The sequence below is a fragment of the Pituophis catenifer genome, unplaced genomic scaffold (assembly GCF_029215685.1).
Source record: "Pituophis catenifer annectens isolate HBS135680 unplaced genomic scaffold, rPitCat1.0.hap2 SCAF_4, whole genome shotgun sequence".
NCBI classification, from domain to species: domain Eukaryota; kingdom Metazoa; phylum Chordata; class Lepidosauria; order Squamata; family Colubridae; genus Pituophis; species Pituophis catenifer.
Genome location: NW_027256884.1, coordinates 73,569,338 through 73,594,010, shown reverse-complemented (window position 1 = coordinate 73,594,010; position 24,673 = coordinate 73,569,338). Strand labels below are relative to the sequence as shown.

General features: G+C 37.0%; 1 protein-coding gene across 1 annotated transcript in view; it reads right to left on the bottom strand.

The window, feature by feature from the left end:
• Positions 1-24,343, bottom strand: part of LOC139316751 (cystathionine beta-synthase-like) — a 33,745-nt gene extending 9,402 nt beyond the window's left edge. Inside the window, exons 1-10 of the mRNA XM_070943600.1 lie at positions 24,284-24,343; positions 17,390-17,571; positions 15,401-15,507; positions 14,450-14,584; positions 11,528-11,607; positions 9,493-9,624; positions 7,934-8,003; positions 6,318-6,409; positions 2,560-2,691; positions 1,395-1,479 (exon numbers count right to left, since the gene is read on the bottom strand). Coding sequence (XP_070799701.1) covers positions 1,395-1,479; positions 2,560-2,691; positions 6,318-6,409; positions 7,934-8,003; positions 9,493-9,624; positions 11,528-11,607; positions 14,450-14,584; positions 15,401-15,507; positions 17,390-17,571; positions 24,284-24,343 — 1,075 coding nt within the window. The remainder of the gene's footprint in view (positions 1-1,394; positions 1,480-2,559; positions 2,692-6,317; positions 6,410-7,933; positions 8,004-9,492; positions 9,625-11,527; positions 11,608-14,449; positions 14,585-15,400; positions 15,508-17,389; positions 17,572-24,283) is intronic.
• Positions 24,344-24,673: the final 330 nt, after the last annotated feature.

Genomic DNA, 24,673 nt, shown 5'->3' with positions numbered 1-24,673 from the left:
CTATAAGATAATAGCAATAGCATTTAGACTTATATACCACTTCATAGTGCTTTACAACCCTCTAAGCAGTTTACAGAGTCAGCTTATTGCCCCCAACAATCTGGGTCCTCATTTTACCAACTTCGGAAGGATGGAAGGCTGAGTCAACCTTGAGCCATTCAGGATTGAACTGCTGGCAGTGAGAAGAGTAGCCTGCGATACTGCATTCTAACCACTGTGCCACCATGGCTCAGTTAAGTTAAGGAGTTAGCCTTGTCAGTATTCACTCCTTTTTAATATAATGTCTAAATTATTTTTCTCTATGGTACACAGATAGAGGACAGACCAGTGGTGGATTGCTACCAGTTCACCCTGGATCAGGCGAACCGATAGCGGCGGTGGCGGGAGGCTCTGCCCACCTGCCCGGACACTTCTCTGCATGCGCAGAAGCGTTGCACGCAAGTGCTCCCATGAGCAAACCAGTAGCGACGGGTTTTGAAACCCGCCTCTGGGACAGACCTCCTGAGATGCAAAACATTCAATATATTGTATAAGCCTACTCTATAATGTGAAGTAAGAGTTCAAGGTTTTAAGAGGAACTTTGCACAACTACATCTTGTATGCCAGTGGCATCCATTTCTAAAGAGGAGGTTTTATCATGTCACTCATGCCTTTATTGCCTCACAGTGGAATTTTTCCAAATCATTCAACATGACAGTAATCATTCAGAAATTTCCACTGCTACAACATGCAGCACAGAGGTGGTATTCAGCAGCTTCTGACTAGTTCTGGAGAACTGGTAGAGGAAATTTTGAGTAGTTCAGAGAACCAGTAAATACCACCTCTGACTGGCCTCGCCTCCATCTATTCTCTGCCTCCCAAGTTCCAGCTGATCGGAAGGAAATGGGGATTTTGCACTAACCTTCCCCTGGAGTGGGGAGGGAATGGAGATTTTACAGTATCCTTCCCCTGAAGTGGGGTGGGAATGGAGATTTTACAGTATCCTTCCCCTGCCATGCCCACCAAACCACGCCCACCAACTCACGCCCACATAATCGGTAGTAAAATTTTTTGAATCCCATCACTGGTGCAGCAGTTGCAAAAGTTATGGACACATTCATTTTGCTCACACACATCACCACTACTATCGGAGCTGCATTGCCTGGCAGATGAGGTCCAAAGTTTGGGTTGTCACCCTTAAAATCCTACATAGTTCTGGGCCTGGACATCTCCAAGATTGTCTACTATGCGTTGTGTCCCACTCTCCCCTGCCACTGCAAATAAACAATTAATACCTACATAATTATTCCATCAATATAAGAACTGTGTGGTCCTTATATTTTTAAATTTTGGTTTGTTTTTATGCTTAGGAGCTAAGTAATTTTTTCTGATGTTTATCACTGTGCAATACTTACCGCAAAGCAAGCCTTCCTCTTTAATTAATCTACGAGCCATAAGGAAGGATTCTTTATCATTGCTTTTGCACCATTGATCTATTACCTACCAAGAATACAAAAGGAAAAAAAATGGATTTCAGCATTTTTCAATAATGATGGGCAAATCTTTTTCACCCACTTTAGCAACAAATGCATCATAGAGGGTTGCATAGTAAAAGACAAGATGTTTCAGAAGGTGAACATTTTTTGGTTACAACTGACATGAGGTTTTCCCCTGGTTTAGGATTTGGACCATAATTCCTTGACTCTCCTGATATAGTTGGTGCTGGGACACTCTTGGAATGACAAGATGAATGCATCCCATAGGCAGAAATCAAACATATGCAAAAAGGAGGTCAATATTAGATTTATTTTACTTCATTTCCGCATATTTATACTTTTTAAAATTTTCCCTCTAAACAACTACATGGAATTCCTTTTGTATAATTTTTTTTGTTAATATATACGTTTCAATTTTGGTCTTATAAAGACAAGGAATATAATGTATTTTGTATCATCATCACCATCATTGTCACCATCATCATCATCTCCAAATACACATATATTTTGGTTGAATTAGCAGCTTCCAAAACAATGAATGAATGAATGAATGAATGAATGAATGAATGAATGAATAAATGAATATACACCCCCCCATTTAGCAACTACCTCAATTAGTGTCAATTTGCAAATATTGCAGTAATAAATGTTTTTTTAAAAATATTTTCCAATCAATGTGTGCATTTACAATCAAATTCCATGTGCCTGACAACAACATATGCTGGAGTGAAAGTAAAACTGGTGTAGCTGTATGAGAGAACTTTATGCAAATGAGATGGAAGCAAAAAGCGATCTTCATAGCATGTCAATCACCTGTTCACTTAGCAACCATTTCGTTTAATGACTTGGTTGTTGGAACAGAACTTGACTGCTAAATAAGGAAGTGAGTGTGTATATGTTTGAGAATATACGGTACATTTATATATTTAATATAGATCTGTAGATTGTTCCTGTGCCGATGTATAAATATATCAACATCAGTAAATAATTTTAAATGAATCCTGTGTGGATCCTGAAGCTGCTTATTCTTAGCATCACACACTTCATTCCTAAGTCTGGTGACATTTGTCACACTAGGACTTACGGATCTATCAAGGACAGTTGGGATAAAGTCGTGACCAATCCCTTCCACTTCCATTGTTGTATCCTTGGCTGAGACTGTATTTAATGAGCTGGGCAAAGCAACAATGGAGCCTTCGGGATCTACTCCAACAATCTGTGAAGGAAGATAAACTGTTTAATGCCATTCATTTCTTCAGTCAATTATTTTTTATAATAATGTAGAAGTGGTAGGAAGTTAAGGGAGTTTTTACAGGGATAACTTTCATTGGAGGCAAATCACTGGAGTCTTATGAAGCCTATACAGATAGTTCTCAATCTATGATCACAACTGAGCTGAAAAATTTCTGCTACTAAGCAAGGTAATTGTTCAGTGAGTTTGCCCCATTTTACAACCTTTCTTTCCATAGTTAAATGAATCAATGCAGTTACATTTGTAAAACGGTTAAGTGACTCTGGCTTCCCCACTGACTTGCTTGTTAGAAGGTTGCATCTTGACTTCTGATTGATATCGTGGCGAGAATGGCTTGGAAAAATAGAGGGCTTCATCGAGCCCCGTGAAATCCAGCTGGCAACTGCTGTCGGGAGACCATATGGGGTCAAAGCCGTCTTGTAGGGGCGGCAAAGAAAGAAGAGGTGCTTTGTGGACAAAGAGGAACTCCTCATTAGGTCTGAAGCAAACTCTCCTGAACAATAGCAGGGTCAACGGCCATTTTTGGCTAGTCACAAGCTGGGATAACTGGGACCATAAGATTTGTGCTGGAGCGGTCCATGGACAGAGCATTGAAGCTGGGTGAGATAACTTCCAACTCCTACTCTAAAGACTTAACTTAAATACAAGAATTTTTAAAAATAAGCTCCAAGGGTTAAGGAAGTGGCAATTAGACACACAGAGAAGACTAAAGACTGAAAACAAAGAGGTGAAAGAAATGCACAAAGGAAGCTTTAAAATATAGAAAGCCTTGAAAAAAGCTTAAACAATCTGAAAGGTGAATTTTGGGAGAAACTATCTTTCTTATTTGTATCTTTAAACCCCCTGGACTTATCAATAATCAGCTGCTTTTGACATACTGTTTAATGTTGCAATTTGGAGCAGGAGAGCCTTCTACTGGAAGAGGAGGAGCACTACAGCGTGAGAACTTTTAATGAAAGTGAGGAATGTCTAATACAGTGGTTCTCAACCTTCCTAATGCCGCGACCCTTTAATACAGTTCCTCATGTTGTGGTGACCCCCAACCATAAAATTGTTCCTAAGACCATTGAAAATATGTATTTTCCAATGGTCTTAGGCGACCCCTGTGAAAGGGTCGTTCGACCCCCAAAGGGGTCCCGACCCATAGGTTGAGAACCACTGGTCTAATATATAGAAGAAAGTAAACAACACCTGATCTTGATTCTACTTTAGAAGACGATAAGGATATTTTGAAATACTTAGTGAGTTTCTTTCCTTTTTTGAAGATTTTTAAAATGAATCAAATTGCAAATTTAAATAGCAAATAACTAAACTCTATTGAAACTGGTTATTGGATTGTGGATTTGAAAGATTGGAGGAAACCTAGTGGATTAATTCAGATTTGGATTATTAATGCTATTTGACAGAACACTCTATGAGGCAAAAGAAGAAAGATGATAGAAGAAAAGAGAAAAGAAGAAAAGTTAAATAGATTTTAAAATTTGGACAGTTGGGAAGAGAAATAACTGGAAAACCAAAAGGCTGTAAAATACTAAAGAACTTTAAAGATTATAAATTTAGGGGATTTGGAGGTATAACTATGGGATTGACTAAATCTTATTAATAACTGGCTCTGTTGGAGCTTTTAAATATTGAGATGTTGGAACCATAGAGGTATAATGAGTAATTTTTATCAAATTGTTACAAAATGGATTATCAGGGGATAATAGAGGTACTTATATAAAGAAATAATTTTTGATGCTCAAAAGCATGCATGAAACTATAAAGAACAATAAGGAGACAAGGGGATTGTCTAAAGATAAAGAAATGAGTGTAGAAGCTGGGGGAAAAAGATGAACATGATATTCAGAAAATAGATGAGAAATTAGAAGAAACAGTGGAAGAGAAAAATCAAAATGAGATGCAAGAAGACAAAGTTAATAAAGAGAAAGGACTGATAAGAAGGAATCAAATAGATAATTCCTTAAAGGTTTATAATAGAACAGAGGGGGAAAAAAGAAAAATATCTTCAAAAAAAAAGAAAGGTTTAGAGAAAAAAAAGAAAAATATCTTTTAAAAAAAGAAAAATTTATGGACGGGTGTCCAAATGATACAGCAGAAAGAGACAAAGGGCAACCTGAAGGGAATACTCAGTGGGTATAAAAATATAAAAAAAAAAGTTATAAAATTCCAAGAGAGAGAAATAAATGGGTGATTAAGAAGTCAACAAATAATGAAATGCCAAAAAGGTTAAGAGATGATGGATAGTGATAAAATATATTAATAAAATGAAAAAGTAGAAAATACAAATAGGGAAAATAGTAGCATATATACCAGTGATGGCTAACCTTTTTGCCGTCATGTGCAAAAACGGGGGGAGCGCGGGGGGTCATTTGCGCCCATGCCCACACCCATAATTCAATGCTCCCCATGCCACGCCCCCCACGTTTGGCATGCGATGGCAAAAAGGTTACTGGTGGTCCCGGTAAGCCCATTTTTCACCCTCCCCAGGCTCCAGAGGTTTTTTTGGTGAAAATGGTCTTCCCTGCCCCACCTGGAGGCCCTCCAGAGGCCAGAAACGGCCCATTTCCCAAATTCCGGTGGGCCCAGAAGGTCCGCTTTTCGCCTTCCCCAGGCTCCAGAGGCTTTCTTGGAACCTGGGGAGGTTGAAAACGGCCTTCCCCACCCCTCCAGAGGCTGGAAACAGCCCATTTCCCAACTTCTGGTGGGCTTGGAAGACCCAAAAATAAACTGGCCTGGCATCTGCATGTGCGTTGGAGCTGAGCTAAGGCAACGCTCGTCTGCCCACAGATATGGCTCCACGTGCCACCTATGGCATGCGTGCCATAGGTTCGCCATCATGGATATATACTAACAGATAATAGAATTTATTATAATTAAAAATAAACTAAGGTTAGAAGGTGGAAGTTTAGGATTAGGTAATCTAATTGTAATATTAATATTAACAGTGTGTTAAAATATATTGTGAATTTAAACTTTTAAGGATTAGAAATTGTCGGGAATTTAAGATAATCCCAGGATTGATTAAATTTTGTTAATATTTGGCCTCATTAGTAATCCTAGACTTTGGGATATTGAAATTATGGTGGAATAATGAGTAATTTTAAAAATATTAAATATTACTGACTTAGTAGGGGATAACAAATACATAATGCAAAGAAATGTTATTTAGGTGTAAATGAATTAATGGGAAAAATGATAAAGAATTATAAAGAGTATTGTTGAAGTTGGAAGATTAGGATTATGCATACTTATTTGTATTATTATTGTTAGCATTGTTTAAAAAGGACATTAACCCAGTCAATACACTGTCCACAAAATATGTATGGTGTGAAAACTACAAATAAAACATGAATTTAAAAGAAGAAAAAGGTCGCACCTTGACATAGCCCACCTATGTTAGTGATGGCCCACCTGGCACATGACAGCCATTGGGAAGCTAACCACTATTATCATTTCCAGCAATATCCCAGAAAATTCACCACCAGAACTTCAGAAATAGCAGCAGCTCCCAAGACCAGGTTGGGGACTGACTCTCAAGGAACCAAAGAGCTGATCCAGGTCAAAATAGCTAAGCCAGACCCACGTACTTTGCATGCAGGGCATTTCTCCTTCAACTTTCTGGCAACACCTGTGATAGTACCACCTGTGCCAGCTCCAGCCACAAACATATCAATTTTTCCTGTATTTAAGAAAAATAAAACAATCAAATAAAAAGCATGTAACTATATTGCAAAAGTTCACACTAATACATAAATTTAATCATTTAACCACTATTAGCTATATGTGTTTTACTCCAATTTTCACTTACATCTATTTTTAATGACCTGCATCTATCTTTTATATCCAGCAGGTAGCAGCACTTGGCTGACTTTTGCTGATCTTGAAAAGTATGACAATACCTCTGTCACCCAGAGAAGTTTATTTTGTGAGATGGGCAGCTACATAAATTTGAAAAAAATAAATAAATCTGGTTAATAATAAGATAAAAGGTCACCAGAATCCTGGACTAAAAGCCAGGCTGGGAAGCAAGCAAGAACAACAAGCTACAGTAACATCACAGAAGAATGCAACGGGAGGTCACTTTCATATTATTGCCAAAGATAATTATACAGTAGTATTTTGGTACTCAACTGCTTTGAAACTCATCGAATCTGGTACTCAACACATGTTGACACAAAAAAATTGTCCCGGTATTCATCATTTATTTGATACTCAATGCACAAACTAGAACTTGTTAATGTTGGCTGCCTTGTGAGACACTACATATTCCTTATGGGAAAAATGTATTGGTACTCATTTTTGGTACTCATCACATCTCCTGGAACCAATTAACGATGAGTATCAAGGTACCACTGTATATGGAAATGTCTGTGTAATCACAGCGAGATCAAGCTTAAGTTGAAGGAAGCTTTAAATTTAATTGCCTTTCAGCCAGTGGTGGTGGGCACCTGCATGGTCGCAAGGGTTCAGATGAACCCTTAGCTCTGATCACTGGCTGGGCCCGCCCACCCACCCTTGTGCTCTGCTTTCCATTTATAACTAACTTTCTGGCTCGTTGGCTGGCCCATCTGTGATCCGCGCCGCCCCTGCTGTACTCACCAGAGCTGCCTGAGTCGATTAGGAGCATGTTTGACGCTCCCGTTTCTCTCCCAAAGGGAGAGAACCGAGCGCTCACAACCAGTGAATCCTTTGTTAAAGTAAGTGCAGCCCACCTCGGCTTTCAGCCAAATCTTCTACAGCAGTCAGAACATTCTGCTGTTTTACACAGTGACAGTACAGTGATTCTTAATATATTTTGGGAACAGCTTCTTTTTAACAATGTATGTTTACATTGCCTATTACCGAGTAATAGAGGAGGGTTAATATTTTACTATTTATTTACTCCAAAAATAATTATTTAATTATTACTTGGAATAATGTGGGCTTCAAATAAAAAAGCAGAGTAAGAGGGTAATGGATTTGCAAGTGCAGAGATACATGTGGAATTACATCCCTCATGCATTTATTGTAATAATCATAAACTGTAGCTTGTACTAATGGTTGCCACGTTCACATCCAAGTGAAATCCTGATATGGGAGAAGAAAATCAAGCATGAGAAATAGCAACTCACAATCAAGATTTCTAATAAATTGAGTAGAATATGTTTTCACTTTATTTAAAGGAAAATGCACATTATATTGATCAAAGGATTATTAATCATACCATCACACTGCTCCAAGAGCTCTTCAGCTGTGGTATCATAGTGTGCCAATGGATTACTTGGATTTCGATACTATTGTGGGAAAGAAACAGACAAAAGAAAAACATCTGATGCTCAAATTGGTGGATCAATTGTAGATTTCTAGATGATAGTGTGTATGTGTGTATTAAGCCATATAGCTCTAAAAGTATCGCAATAGAGAAGCATTATTATTATACAAGTATTCTTTCTTTATATATAGGTAAAGATTTATTTATAAAGTATTGTTTACTTGTTACTGAAGATATATTGAATGGTTACCCAGGTGCTAGTGAAATACAGTGAGAAAAACAATGTGTTACATGCAATGTTGCCTTTGAAAATAATGTGGGAAATGGTTCAGCTGAGACTCAACAGGTATTAACTAGAGTAATAATGGTATATTTTAATATTTATTGCCTGCTATATAAGTGAAATAAAATACATAAAATAGCTCTGGCTGCAGACCAAAAAGCAGCATTGCCCACCCTATCAACTCAGCCAAGAAACCAGCATGCCACCTGGTTCCTCGTTTTCTGAAATGGTCACCTATTTATTTATTTATTTATTGGTTCGATTTATATGCCGCCCTTTTCCAGAGACTCAGGGCGGCTTACAATGCGTTAAGCAATAGCCTTCATACTTTTGTATATACCTGCTTAGTAGGGCTTTGCCCCCCCCCCCAAAGCTATGTTCTTTTTTATACAAAGTCAGTTTATTGCCCCCACAAACCAGGTCCACCTACCAGTTTATAATCCTGCAACTTTCTTTCCAAACTCATTATCATAAAAAAAAAAGTTTCATTTAAATAATTGTTTCATCTTCTTGTTCTTTTATTTCTTAAAACTCTCTGTATTTTGAGTTAAACAATATAATATAGGGATTTGTTTAATCTGTATATACATTTAGTAAATGTTATGAACTTTGAGGTAAATATATAACACACCATCCCTTGCTTCCTAGTAATCTGATGGAGAATATCTGAATGGTTTGCTCACACAGCATGAAAGATCCCTCCCTCCCTCCAATTAATAGATACACCTTTCTGTGTTGGCAGCACATGGCACAGGGTAAGTAATTTGGCCATGCAGTATACATTTCTTTAAAACAGGGCTCTCCAACCTTGGCAACTTTAAGATTTGTGGACTTCAATGCCCAGAATTCCTCAGCCAGCTATGCTGATGTTGGAAACCCCTGCTTTAAACCACTCAGATGCTGCAGAAGAGACTGGAAAACTATCACTTTCCTCCCTACCTCCTTCTTTTCAGATGAAAAAGGTAATTAGAAATCAGTGTACTTAGGGTTGGGGCCACTGCAGGTCCATTTGGTGCTGAAGGTTAGAAAGTTTGCAGTTCTGCCCTAATTTTATGCTCAGAATCTCTTATGCCCCTTCTTCCCTCCTTTCATAAGACTTCTGAAGAAGGTTAGCTTTTTTCAAATTAATACTATACAGATAGTTTTGCATCCCAGGTTGAGTAAAGCAACTGGATGGAAAATAATTCAGAATATTGATCCATTCTAAATCAGAAGTAGGAATCTATACCTGATCCAAAATATGTGAATTTGGAATTTCATTTTTCAGTTTCCAAGCAACACGAACATTGGATTCTGGATCATCAAACTTGGCGCAGGGAGTTCTTATTATTTCAACCCCAAGTGCTCTCAGAATATCTACCTACAAGGATGATGTAGAAACCAGAAATTAAGTTAATTATCTGCACTGTATTAATATAAATTGAGATGAAGATATATAAATGCTTTATATAAATAAATTAAGTAGTCCATCTCACAAAATATTTATTTATTCAATTTTGATACTATCCAAATCCAGCTGACTCCGGGTGGCTCAGAATTTTTTTTTTTTTTTATAAAGTAAATTAAAAACAAGTGGAACACACAGTATCACTTAATAATACAACTGGCTTAGCTGTGACCATTAAAAACCAGAAAATTAACATTTATGCTGTCTTATTGCCTATTTGATCTGAGCTAAGACTCACTACACTTGGTGTGGTATTTCCCAGGGAAGAGTGTATAGGAAAACAGTTGCAGATCTGTCCATACAAAGGAATATGTACGTACTGTAGTTTTGCTTCCATGACTGAAATTTTTAAAAAGCCCACATTTATATGTACATTACACTGCTGAGCACAAAAGGCTGTCTGATATGTATGTCTTGCATGTGCATAACTAAGTGTCAGGCTTGGAAGTCATCTTTTTCGTTGGGCCTTCAGGCCTGCCACATTTACTACTGTGGGAGACTGGGAGGGGGATTGTATGGAGCCAGAGTGATATATAGTCATAATATTCCTTTCTCAGAAAGTCAAGGTCATCTTGCCCCGCACCTGGATGGCTGGAACTAGGAGGCATCTCCAGTTGGGACAGTGTTTGGATTGGACCATGTGATGGACATGTGGGTGATGGACATGTGAGTGTTGGCAGGGACTTGAACTTTCTTTTGGGTGGGGAAAATCTGGAAGCTTTCAGATTCGGGTTTTCCCAGATGTGCCAACATGACATCTCTAATAAAATGAAACTTTGAGGAAACTCAAGCCTTGGAGTTTTCTTTCGTTGGGGGTTACCTGGAACCCTGACACTAAGTTGACAATTCTTCTTTCACAAAAGTTGGGACAAAACTAAGCACATTACTAAAATTAAGACCTTACAATTTGTCACTGTTTCTAATCAGGTACCTTTTACATGTTTTAAGACAAACCCCATAATTCCTAGCAAACTATTACTTACCTCTAGTCATTTATTTATGGATTCTTATCAGCTATTCAAATGATCCCCATCAGGTATTTACCCCAATAGGTATTTCCAAACCACATTATTTCCATTCCCCAATCTCTGACAAAGCAATCTGAAGTCATCCTGTGACCTTTACTTCTGCTGCCTTTGGAATTCTGAAAACATGCAGGCAACACCATAAGCCAATCAATGCTCAGGGCAGAATTCACCAACCAGGCATGATCTAACTTGTCTGAGCTACAACACATCCTGGAGCCCTCAACCCCTTCACCTCTCCTCATCCCCCATGGAAATAAAGAAAATAAATTGCTCTTATGCAGTGGTGGGATTCAAATAATTTAACAACCGGTTCTCTGCCCTAATGATTTCTTCCAACAACCAGTTCACAAAACTGCTCAGAAAGTTAACAACCGGTTCTCCCGAAGTGGTGCGAACTGGCTGAATCCCACCACTGCTCTTATGTAATTGCTGTAGCTTCCCACAAGAAGAATGATGAAAATTCTGTATTCTGTGAGGTTAACAGATTATCCCCACTTCATCAGTGGTGGATTGCTCTCCGGTTCGCCCCGGATCGGGCGAGCCAGTAGTGGCGGCGGCAGAAAGCTCCACCCACCCATCTCTGTCCATGCGCAGAAGCGTCACGCACGCACGCACACACCCACGCGCCCACAAGTGAGCTAGTAGTGGCCGAAATTGAAACCCACTACTGCACTTCATGAACTCAATTGCCCAGGAGACAGACTTTGTGCTAATGGGAGGAAAATGAAGAAAAGAAAAATGACTAGACTATGGTTATGTTTCTGCTGAGCCACTTAGAGGACTCTCACCTTTTCCATACTCATTTTCTCTGGCATGACAATGACACAGCGATAACCCTTCATTGCAGCTACGAGAGCCAGGCCAATTCCTGGTGATGAAAAGAATAAGAAATAAGGCAAGTAGAAATTATAGCTACAAGTTCATTAAACCTCCAAGTCCTCTCTCTCTTCCATTTTCTAAATGAAGCAGCTCTCAGATTTTCACTTTAAAAAAAATGGAAGAGAATGAATGTTCCTGCATATTCAGTTTGAAGATAATGGAATAGCAGAATAACGAAGTTGGAAGGACCTTGGAGGTCTTCTAGTCCAACTCACTGCTCAAGCAGGAAACCCTATACCCTTTTGGATGGTCATCCGATCTCATCTTAAAAACCTCCAGATCTTTTCTTAAAAATCCCCAGATCTTTTAATATTTTTAGGTAAATATGAGTAGCAATAGCACTTGGACTTATATACCACTTCACAGTCCTTTACAGTCCTCTCTAAGCAGTTTACAGAGTCAGCATATTGCCCCCAACAATCTGGGTCCTCATTTTACAGCCTCAGAAGGATGGAAGGCTGAGGTTGCATATGAGATATTGTAATACATAAAGCAATTTATCTACTGATACATACACTAGGTTCTAACGCAAAGGAGATTGGAACAGTTTACAGTAGCTGTCATAATAATCTTCCTGAGTCCTAGCTTAAAATGATGGAAAGATCTGTCACACTGACTTTTCTAAAAGGATATGGCATCTTTTCTTCAGCTGTTTTTTCCCATATATGCTAAAATAAAAAGGATAAAGAAGATTGGTTGGGTTTCCTGCAGGATTGAAAACACACTGTACTAATTTGTTTTTTTAGGTTAAAAATGTGCCAATGTTAAGCTCATTCTATGACTCAATGTAGCTGTATTTCAATACTGCATGGAATGGGTGATAAGGAAACAACATTTAAAGATTTAACAGTAGCTGTTTGTGCAAGAGGTAAAACAAACCTACAAAATTACTATGAGAAATAACTTTCCTGCGATTTTTAGTTTCTTTGTCATGTACTTCAAAGCATTTATAAAAATAGCTCCTATATTTGTAGTCTGAGTATGCTATAAGTACTCCTAGCTGGTAGTAAAGCATTTATAAAAATAGCTCCTGTATTTGTAGTCTGAGTATGCTGTAAGAATTTCCTAGTTGTTAGAATGCAGACAACAGTATGTTGACATGTAAGGTAATATTTAATTTAAAAATTCTAACTTGGATAAAACAGTATGATGATAATGCATTGAGTAAAAGGGATCTTTGGTTGCATTTGTGACATTAAGCACTAGTATTGGAAATCATGTTAGATTCACAGTTCCTGCCCAAAGAATAGGGGGCAGCTGTGGTCAAAGTGCCCTTTGCACAGCTTCATCTGGTGTCTCAGTTGCATCAGTTCCTGGACTGGGAAGTCTTTCAAGCAGTCACTCATGCCCTAGTCATCTCATGATTGGATTATTTTAATGTGTTCTACATGCAACTGCTCTAGAAGACCACATAGAAGCTACAGCTGTTCCAGAAGACAGCAGCATGGGCAGTATTAGGCATGCCTTCATGTATCCATGTAATATCACTGCTCCACAAACTACAATGTGACCTTCTGGGTACAATCCAAGGTGCTGCTTATCACCTATAAAGCCCCTCATCTGATAGTGCCAGGTTATTTGAGAGAGCATCTATCTCTCATGGTTTCTGCTGATCTAGTAAGATCAGACAGAGATGGTAAGTTGCAGGTCTTGTCAGTCAAACAATGCCATCAATTAGGACCCAGAAAGTGTGTCTTCTATCACGGCACCTGCCTTCAGAAATAATACTTCCTCAGAAATCTATGTGACTCCCACACTAATGCTGTCCTATAGCTCTTGAAAATGGGGCTCTTAGTCTCTTATATAGACAATGATTTGTTGTCACCTGGGAATCTGAAGGATTTCTAATAAATGTTAGATTATATGATGTGAAAGGAAGATGTATTTGATTAATTTATTGAAGATTGAGGTAGTTATTTTTTTGAAATGGAAAATGAAGATAATAGCTGCAAATTATACAAATATCAAAAATGAAGTAGGTGAATGAAGTTGAATGATTGTTGAAGATTGTTTACTAAAGTTTTTAAAAATGAGTGGAGACATTGAAATCCTGGAACAAAGGTAATGAATGTTGTGGTCCTGTTGCAAGAAATATTTGTAAAAAATGCAAAAAATGGCTGCATATAAAAGCATGTTTTTGTCTTCACTTTGTTACACAGAAATGAGTTTTATGTATGTTAGTAGCATAAAAGTTGTGCACAGTGGGAATGGGATTACTTAAAAATGTGTGGCAAAGCAGGAAGAAATACATACTGAAGAATAAGAAAGAATGGGTGATGAAAAATGTGGACCAAATACAAGAGAAAGTAACCAGTACAAGAGAAGTCCATTGAAGCAGCACTTCATAGAAAAAATGAATGACTAAATTACAAAATAAAATATATGAAGGAACAGTGATCAGGTCAAGAATAAAAGAAAGACATGGAAAATCATGGCTGACTGAAGCTGATGAGATTCTCTAAAAATTCAAAGAAAAAAAGGAAGTGTATGAATTGGTGTTTGGATGGTTTCAAGGATAGAAATTTATGGAAATTTATAGTGAACAGTATTACTTTTTTTCTGTACTTTCCATCATGTTAACTTTCCCTAAAAGGGAACTGTGCAATAAGTATATATGTACATGTGTAAGCTGTTGCATTTGATCTAAATCAGCTCCTCAGCCTTGGGCACTTTAGATATGTTAGCACTGTAACTCCCAAAACTGCCAAACAATATTATGAATCCTAAATATCTGAAAAATGCCAAGCTATGGAATGGATAACAACCTTTTTCTGACACTGAGGCTAGTTTTTTTTTTTAAAAAACTGTTCTACCTTACTCATATTTTATACCTGTATTTCCTGATGTAGGTTCAATGAGTGTATCTCCTGGTTTTATGATACCAGCTTTTTCTGCATCCTCTATCATTCTTAAAGTGATTCGATCTTTTACACTCCCTCCAGCATTGAAATATTCACACTTGGCCACTGCAGCAATTTCAGAATAAGAACAGATTTGAATTTAGAGTCAAAATCTCTGTTATTCTTGCCAAAATTCCAAAAGAAAAACCAATTCTAATATTATGGAAATTATTTTAAAGATAGACAAGTTAATCACTTTTAACCATTTATACTACTGAAATTATATTCCAGTATTTTGTATATTAGACATTCAGCACATTGGTCTAGACTTAAGTGGGTGGGTTCATCAGGTTGTGCGGTTTTTATATTGGGTTGGTTTTTATGGGAAGTAGGTTTCTTTATTCTTCAGTAATAATCTCACAACACATGGACAGACCCAACATAGTTTGAACTGGGGAACTATGAACATCCTAGGCTAAGTTAAATCCAAAAATGCTAGAGAAATCCTGGAATTTTGGCATTCAGACAAATCAGCCATCAATACACACATAGAAATAAATCACAATTACACACCATTCAAAAGAGAGAATTAAAAAATCCAAGAAAGAAAAAAAGATCACAGTGCCTAATGTGAGATCCCTCTAAAAATCTTCACTCAATAATTATTATTAATGTGGCAGAAAATAAAAAATATTACTAACAACCATCAATATATTTTATTTAAGCAATTAAATTAAATTGGCTCACATTTCATTTTTGTCCCAGTTTTACCCATATTCTGCCCACACATTTGGATTCCACTCATATTATGCCAGTTCAGTGGGTGTCAGCTGTAAAATCCATCATACAGCCCAATCTATATACTGGAATGAAAACTTTTCCTTTTCATTCCTAGCCTAAATTCAACAGCATTTCAGATGAGTTTGGCAAAGAAATACTCACAAAGTTCACACTTGAGACCATAAGCTTTTGAAATCTTGTTGACACGGATCAGAGGAGTATGTCCAATTTTCTCTAAGACGTTTGACAAAATCTTTGGTTCTTTTTTCCTGCACAAGGAAAAAGAATAAAACCAAAATAACCCTGAAATGCATTATTGACTCCAATGAGAACCAATGTACTAAAGTAAACCCTGGCTTTGATTTATTTTTAACAGTGAATACGAGGAATGATAATGAGAAAAATCAAAATCTTTTGTGTAGTGGTCCATCAGACTGTTTTTGTATTATAGTCCATGTGTCCAAAAGTAACATAATCGGGTTTAGTTCTTCAGAAGGTTATCCCTTGGGAAGACCACCCAGTATTCCCAAATAGGGCATTTCTGAAGGCAGTTTAAAACAAAACAAAACAGCAGGTGTGTCTATTGACAGGAAGAACAGTTAAGGTGGCCATTACCATGTGATCAAAACCAGTGGTGAAATCCTACCAGTTCGCACCAATTTGGGTGAACTGGTAGTGATAAAAGCTACTGGTTCGGCGAACCAGTAGTAAAAAGGAGCTACTGGTTGGTAAGAACCAGTATTTCTGACAATCAGCTGTGCCACACGATTTATATTCACTAGAAAGTAGGACATCCTGCTTTCTAGAAAATCTAAATAGCACGCACAGCTGTTTCCCCGCCTCGCTGTTCTACTTACCTTGTTAAGTGCCCTTTTTTGTGTGAAGTGCGCATTTGGTGCACATTGTGCTTGCGCACAGAGCATGCATTTGGTGTGCACCATGCATGCGTGGGCAGCGAACTGGTGGCAAACTGCAGACGATTTCACCACTGATCAAAACCTTTTTATGTGCTCCTTGGCAGACTTAAAAAAGAGTGTTTGATCATACGGCTGTGGCCACTATCCTGACTTTTTAGACACCCTCCCTCTCTACAGAACTCATGAATCTGCTGATCATTTTTTTAAAAGAGGTAGAACAATTTGTCTCTGATTAGCTATTGTACTAAAAAAGGATAGCTACTATCTTTTCTTCCAGCTTGCAGGCTCTGTAAAGATTTGGGAAAGGGTTAATACTTGCATGAGGCTCTGTGGATGAGGCATTCTCCATTCTTCAATTGCATAGCAACCCTGGGCTCAGATTATAACCTGTCATTATTCAAATCAATGCTAATATGGCAGATGTCATTAATATTAGCAATACAGAAGAACTATAAAGATTATCTTCCATTAAAATATTATTTTCTTAAGTACACTAGTAAGTTGTGAACCACTTTAGGCATTGAAAGCACATGTGAGGGGCTGAAGTCCAACTGGCTTCACACTGAAATGGATACAACCCATGGCCTTCTCTATGCAGGGAACATTTGATTCCATCACCAAGTTGAGGAATCTTGTGCAAGTAATCTGTACATGCAAGATCATTTCCAGTACTGTTCATCTGGCAGGTGAAGCCAGAGTGAACAGAATATTAAGATATTCACTAATCTGTACCTTTACTGACAGATGTGTTTTGGAACAGAATTGGTAACCTATTTCTGACATACTGTTATGTCACTATGAAAAGTTTGTACTCATCATTCATTCCATTTCAATATCTCATTAATTTAACAAGGGTTGATCACACCATTCAATATATGAAAATAACAAAAAGTTGCATAAATTTCCTGGAATATGCTGAAGCTAATGCTGAAGCTGGAACAGGTCATAGCTGTCTATATCTCTCATTTCAGAATTCTTGTCTAAAGTGATTTTAATTTGTTTCTACTTTCATAATAAAAACTGAAATGAAGGAATACACTGTATAAATGTATGTATGGTAAGAATACTTCTTCTAAAGTGTTAGAAGACAGGGAATATTAAGGGATTGATCATTGAACTCTCTTCTATCAGAAGGAAAATCTTAGCACATTATATTGCCTGTGAGCCAAAGGTATCTTTGTTTCCTGTTTCAGATACAGTTGTAAAGCAGGCATTAGTTTAAGTTGCTACTTACTGAAGCACATAGCGATGAGGTGACTCTGAGATGGATTTCCCTGGTTTCCAAGTGCATCTGCTAGGCAAATTGGGACTAATCCAGGTATTATTGGTTTTGGCTTCTGGGTTTTCCACATCGCCATTGAGGAAAGGACAAACTCTGATTGTTTTATTTGAAGTATAAACAGACGCCATCATAAGCTAAAAAGGAAATATAGAAAAACAAGCATTTCAACAAAAGCTTGAACTCCAGTAAAACAAAGCATACCTAGTGGAAAAAATCTACCATGTTCAAATATATCACTTTGTTATATATTTCTTCTATTTTTCTTCACTAGAAGGTATTACTACCTTTTGCAACAGATAGCATTTTATGGTTGATTTTTTTTTTTTTTTGGCAGCCAAAAATTAAAGGAAGGCATGTCAATTATATGATGACATCAGTGCAGGTAAAGGCAGAATATTCATCTCAATCATCTATAGGCTATGAATTCATTCCTCTCTTCCTCTCTGGAAACCAACATCCTTTGAGTGTTTCATAGGTATTTGACAATCATCTACACAGGGCTACTATCAACCATGTTCTTTGCTATTGTGTGAGGCAATAGCAAAGAGAGAGCTACAGTTTTCTTTTTTAAAAATAATTTTTACTAAAGATTATAATTAGAATAATACAAGATAATACAAATTAAAAGATATAAAATAACAAAGAAAAAATAAAAGGTGCAAAGAGAAAAATTAGAAAAGAAATAAATACTAGAAAAAAGATAATAGTAAAAAAATAGTGAAGAAAAATAGAAGAAATATATAACAAAGTGATTCCCAAGTTTCAATAAAAGACCATTAAGAGGTACCAGAAATATGAATGTATCTATTCTAATCTTGATTAAATAAATCAATTTTATATTCCTTCTGTTTACTTCTAACAATCTTAATCTTTAGTTCATTCAAATCATGATGTAGAACAAGATTTCATTTCTTTGTCCCTTCTCACAAGATTAATCAAAATTTTAAAAGTCTCTTTTGTAAGAAAGATTATCATTCTCTTGATTTATTGTTGGTATGAACTTTTAGTTATTAAAATATCAGCTGATTTCTTTTATAAGTCCAGTGTAACATTTTTTTCATATCAACTTTGTAACCTGTAGCCTGTAAAATAAGTCCACTTTCAACTCAATCTCTGTCTTGTCAAGTAACATATGTCCTTCTTCAGGGTTGGTATTCACTTACCCTCGCTACCAGTTCACAAATGTGAACTCACTCATGCTCGCTCCTCTTGCACACACCACCTCTGCGCATACGCAGGGCCTTCCGCGCATGTGCAGAGCGTCAAAAACAGGACGTGTTGACATCCAGGTGGGTGGGCGGAGCCTCCCGCTGCTACCATTACCAATTCACTCAAACCGGATAGAACTGGCTGAATACCACCACTGTCCTTCTTTCATAATACATTTTATACAAAATCTAGCCATAGAGGCAAATATTGCTGTCGATTGTGTCAATATTAATTTCTGACTCCAATTTTGAAAGTATTCTTCAATATTTGCAGCATTCGAATATTTTGTGCCATTCCATAACAATTCATCACATTTATGTGTTCTTCTCCTTTACTTGAAATCTTTAATCCCTTCTAGTATCCAATTTTTAAAGCTTTTTTTTTTTAAAAAAAAAATCAAAACAAAAGCATTTTCCATAGCAAGGATTTTGTATAATTAATTCTAAAGTTTTATTTCAAATTTATCTGGATTTGTAGCTTTCTAAAACCAACATCTTAATCAACCTTTAAAAAAAATTTTTAAAAAAATTCAGTTCCTAAGCTTGTAGTCAGATGTTTTTTTCATTAAAAATTGAAGGCAGACTCACCTCATATTTTCAAATGTGTAAATCCAAAGGTTTCTAATAATTGAAAAGTAGCTAATAAGCAATTTTCAAATGTGATTAGAAAAGGAACTATATGAACTTAGTATCTTTTAAAGGTGCTACTGCAATTTAAGCAAAATGGCTATTCCCTCATCTCTCAGTGCTGAAAACCCGCCTCTTTGCAGTCTCCTTGAGACTAGCAGCTGTCTGGAGCACCCATGGGTGATCTCCCATCCTCTCTTTGTCTGGAGAAGTTCACAGAGTCAGTCCATTTCACTGACTCTTCATCCTTTGCCATGATCATTGGCTCTGCCCTTCACGGGGCTGCCTTCAATCCACCATTTTTTCCTCCGGAAGTCTCAAGAGCTACAATTTTCACTGTGAATTCTCCCTGTACTTCCAGAATCAATACTCATTCTGGAATGCTTCCCCAATCTGGCACCATAGCAATTTTTGTTGAAGCTGAAGAAATATTTCTCACAAACCGGAGTGATACATTTTAGCAATAGTAAAACATTACATTATTCCAAGCTGTCTTCAAAGTTATTATCCTGCATTTTCCATTATTCATTTCATTCTGAATTCAAAGTTTATTTAAGAAAGATCTCCAATCTCAATTACATTTCAAAGTACTTCCTGAACAATGAATTCAACAGGATCAAGGTGCAAGCAAACAATTGTATAATATTATCACTGACATCCTGCAAGGAATCACTTACTCAGCAAACTCAAAACACTTGCCCAGTTAACGTATTATTTTGAAGATACAAACCTATTTTGAATTTTAAAACTGTTTTCAGCTGCATTTCATCCAAGAAAATAGCAACTATTTATATATATTAAAAAACATTGTTTTATTTGAATATTTTTCTAATCATCAATAATCTATTATTACTGATGTTTACCATTTAAGAAAACACTTATTTTTTTCATTTATTATACTGAAATAAATCTTTCTCTTCTTTTGATTTTTGAGAAATGCCAAAGTGTCAAAGACAAAACTCTAAAAAACTATGGGCCAAAGTAGATACAAAATTAGCCAGATAACTATCTATACTGGGGAAAGTGTGGAGAGGGATATTATACTTTCTTTTTTTTAAGGAGCCTAAGAAACCCATTTTCTGAAGAGGGGTTTCCCTTCCCAATATCAGCGCTTTCTGAGTAAGAGCAGCTATGAAATGTAATCTCTATAACTACTTCCACTGTGGGATTGGCTTTGAATGGCAGCTTTCATGACTTACACAGTTGACCAGACTTTTTGGATTTTCCTTTCCTTTCCTTTCCTTTCCTTTCCTTTCCTTTCCTTTCCTTTCCTTTCCTTTCCTTTCCTTTCCTTTCCTTTCCTTTCCTTTCCTCTCCTCTCCTCTCCTTTCCTTTTTCCTTTCCTTCCCTTCCCTTCTGTTCCCTTCCCTTCCTCCTCTTCCTTCTCCTTTTCCCCTGTCCTCCCCTCCCCTCCCCCCTCCTCTTTTTAAAAAAACTTCTTTCCTGATGTGCTACTTATTACACTTATGCATTCTGTTGGTTACTCAGCTACTGATTTTGGAGTGGTATAATCTCATTAACTATTATTTTTGCTCAGTTAAAAAAACATAATAATATTTTAAAGTACATGACATTAGTCCATTTTATTAAATGAGGGCCAGTTTGGTGTTGGGGTAAAAAGCAGTGAGTTAGAAACTGAGGGTTGGTGAGTTCTGCTTTAGGCACAAAACCATCTGGATAAACTTGGGCCAGTCACTCTCTCTCAGTCCTAGGAAGGAGACAAGGACAGACAACTTCTGAAATCTTGCCAAGAAAACATCAGGGACTAGCTCAGGCAGTCTCCAGAAGTTAAGACTGACTCAGGAACAAAATAACATAACAAGATGGTATTTTAATTTTTTTATACCTTCCTCACACTTTCCGGTGTTTTCATCCCCCCCTATATTTAACTAGACATAAATACTACTTGTCAAAAGATTTGCTATATCTGAAGTTTTCAAGGTAACTCTGTTTCAGTTAATGGCACAGAAACCAGGAAGAAACCAGAATTTTCCAACAATAGCTTTTGCCCTTCTAGACACACATGAAATGGATTTTTTTCATTTTTGTCTGGAGATTTACTATGACCATCGCCAAAACTTTATTGGGTAAAACTACTTAGCAGATGGCCAGACTACTCCATTATTTACAGTAGTTAACATCAGCTCAGAGGAGAGATAACACTGTATGGTAACATTTCAGAAACTCTATAGGCCCAAGTGACTTTAGAATGAATGTGGTTTAGATATATAAAACTTTGATTCATTTTACTGTCTGCTTCTGTGGTCAGGGCCGGATTTAGATGAAAAGAGGCCCTAGGCTATTCCACTTATGAGGCCCTTTCATCTATAGTGAAAGTGTAATTTTAATTTTGCTAACAATTTGAATATAGGCCCCTCTTGATCTTGAGGCCCTAGGCTGAAGCCTAGTTAGCCTATAGGAAAATCCGGCCCTGTCTGTGGTTCAGGAACTACCAGTTGGTTTATTAAACTTACCTTTCAATAGAATTGGAATTAGAAGGCAGCCAATTTATGGACAGCAACCTAATGCATATAATTGAAAGCATGACTATGTTTTTTACCCATTGCCAAGGAAATCTCAATGTACTGGTAATCTTTACAGCCCTATTATATAAATGAACTTGTTGCCTTTGATTTTTTTTTCTCCCCAAACTTTATTTTGGGGAGAACTTTATTGAGGTTATCCAAGGTCAATTTGGTTTAATGTTTGTTGCTCTTTGAGCAAGATTGGAACAATAAGAAACAATACTTGCTGATGTGGTAGCATCCTCACCATATTATACAACTTCAAAATTTAATTAAAAGCCAGCCTGCTTATCATGTCTTTTGTAGTTTGACCAGGCTTTTGACAAAAGGTGTAGCCCACAAATTGATGATCCCTTGATGTCCTACCAGAGTTAATGAGTCCCTTAAATTTGCATTAGTGCAAATATGGCTTGGGTGAATCAGTGGCAAAAAAGCTGGCATGTTAGATGTAGAATAAGATAAATCTTTCTTTCAGGGCAAAACTGTGCCTGTTTCCTTGGAAATAAATGGAAATGGAAATGGTTATAACTGTAACATTGCTGCTTCAAGAACTTTTATAGTTTAGGCAAACAGTAGATCAGGAGAAACTGAAATAACATGTCCTGTTTGTACGATTTTTGAAAACCCATTTCAATGCAGAGCTTTTTGAATTGCTTCTTTAAGACAGCCTGTTACTCTACAAACCAAAGCACCGAGCTACACACATAATTCCCTTCTGCATCACATGAAACTTTTATGAGTATATTTTGCAGTTTCCTAGCAGACAACTTGTTATCAACAAGTACATGTTCCATTGCCCAATTGCTTCTCATTTCAGACTCTCCTGCAGAGTTGATGGGACAGTAATTAATTTTGCACTCATACCACTGCAGTCCTTGTTAGCCATATCAGAGCATGTTCTCTCATAGAAAGTTGGCAGTGACCTTGATGGTCATCTAGTTCAACCCTCTGCTCTGTGTAGGATCACCCGAGCATCTTTGGTATCTAGTCTAGTTTGAAGACCTCCAGCAAAGAAGAATTCATCACTTCACTAGTGAGTTGATAGCTTATAGTCAGGAAGCCTATGCAATATCTATGGAGATTCTCAATCACCCAGGTCATGGGTGTTCCAAAGGTGCTTTTCAAATGGCAACTGGACTTTCTTTGTTGTTGTTGTTTTCATTGAAAAAAACTTGCAGATTACAGGAACCATTTCAATTTGAGATGCAGACAACACAGACTCATCCCCAACAGCCTGTGCCTATGTTCAACTGTGAAAGGACACAGGGCAGAAAATATCCTGCAAAAACCACAGCTCCAGCTTCTCAATGAAAGAATAAGACAAATTAATTTTACAATTGAGGTTCTGAAAAAGAGAGTGGTATGCAAACTCCAAGAGCTGAAATCACTTCTACCAACAGAAATATTGGAGGAGGTCACAGAATTTACAAAGAAGACACGACTAGCACAACACAACAAGAGGAAAGAATGACAGAAAGGCAAGTTTTCTAATATAGTACTTCCCCATATGAAGCCAATTGCTATCTCAGAGAGGATAAGTAAATAATATATTGTTGATATCTAATGGGAGATAAATACACTGCTCAAAAAAATAAAGGGAACACAAGACATCCGAGATCTGAACGAATGAAATAGCCTTATTAAATACCTTGTTTGTTACATACAGTAGTTTTGTGTTCCCTTTAGTTGTTTGAGCAGTGTATAAACTACTGTATGTAAAGAACAAAGTATTTACTAAAGCTATTTCATTCATTCAGATCTCAGATATCTTCTGCTTGTGTTCCCTTTATTTTTTTGAGCAGTATATAATCAAGTTGGCATTTTTTGTACTACGATCTATTGGTCTGCATTTACAGTAAGTGTAATAATATTTTTTCCTGATATATTTTATTAGGACTTCCAGATTTGGAGTACAAATATTTGAACTACACTAGAGATCGGTGAGAAATATGAGATCGGATCTCTGGTCTAGTTTTCAGTGGTCATCTGGAGGTTTGTACTTCAGATCCGATAGCCTTAATTTTATTATTTAGCCCATGCATTGTATGTGTCTTTTATGGGACCACAATGTTGTTAGCCATTAAATGACTCCTTCCTCTGCTAATTGATTAAATACATGGTTATCCTTTTAAGCAAACATACCTAAAAAGCACATTACATAAAGCACCTTTTCAAAAATAATCAGTTAATAGAAAAGCAAAGAGATTGAATTGCATAGACAATCAGCAGAAAGGGTAGTTATTTCACAGATGGACTCTGTTAATCTTTAGATAATTTATGGATAATTTAAGATACTGATTTTTTTCAAGTGTAATAATCTGTCAGTGCTGTAACTCCTGCACTATGTTAAATGCTTATCTTAAAGTCTCCTTTTCAAATTCATCAGTAAACAGTAGTCAAATCTAAATACCAAGTCTGCACATATGTTATCAAATCTGCTAAAGAGTAAAGAAATGTAATGAGCCATTAACTGCAGAGATGCTTACCTTCTCACCAGTTTGCTTGTTATGATTGCCCGAAAGCCTTTTCTGCTCACTTATATCCATGCTTTATGATTCCAGAAACCAATAAACTACCTTGGAGCAAGACATGTGGGACGGCAGTTGGCTCTCTTGACCCTCCAGCTTCTTTTAGGTTGTTTTTTCAGACTTGAAGTACAATCACTTTCAAAAAGGCAAAAGTCCTGCTGTAAGGGGGATATGGATTTATCTGTTTAATTGTGGCACTTTGTTAAAAGTATCTTAATTGGGTTCAAATAAAAAGGCAGAGTTCAAGGGATGAATTTATATAGATGGTTCTGAGATTTGGTGAGGAACAACTCATGATATACATATTCACACATGAATGGTATCCTCATTCTGCAAAATCTGGAAGAT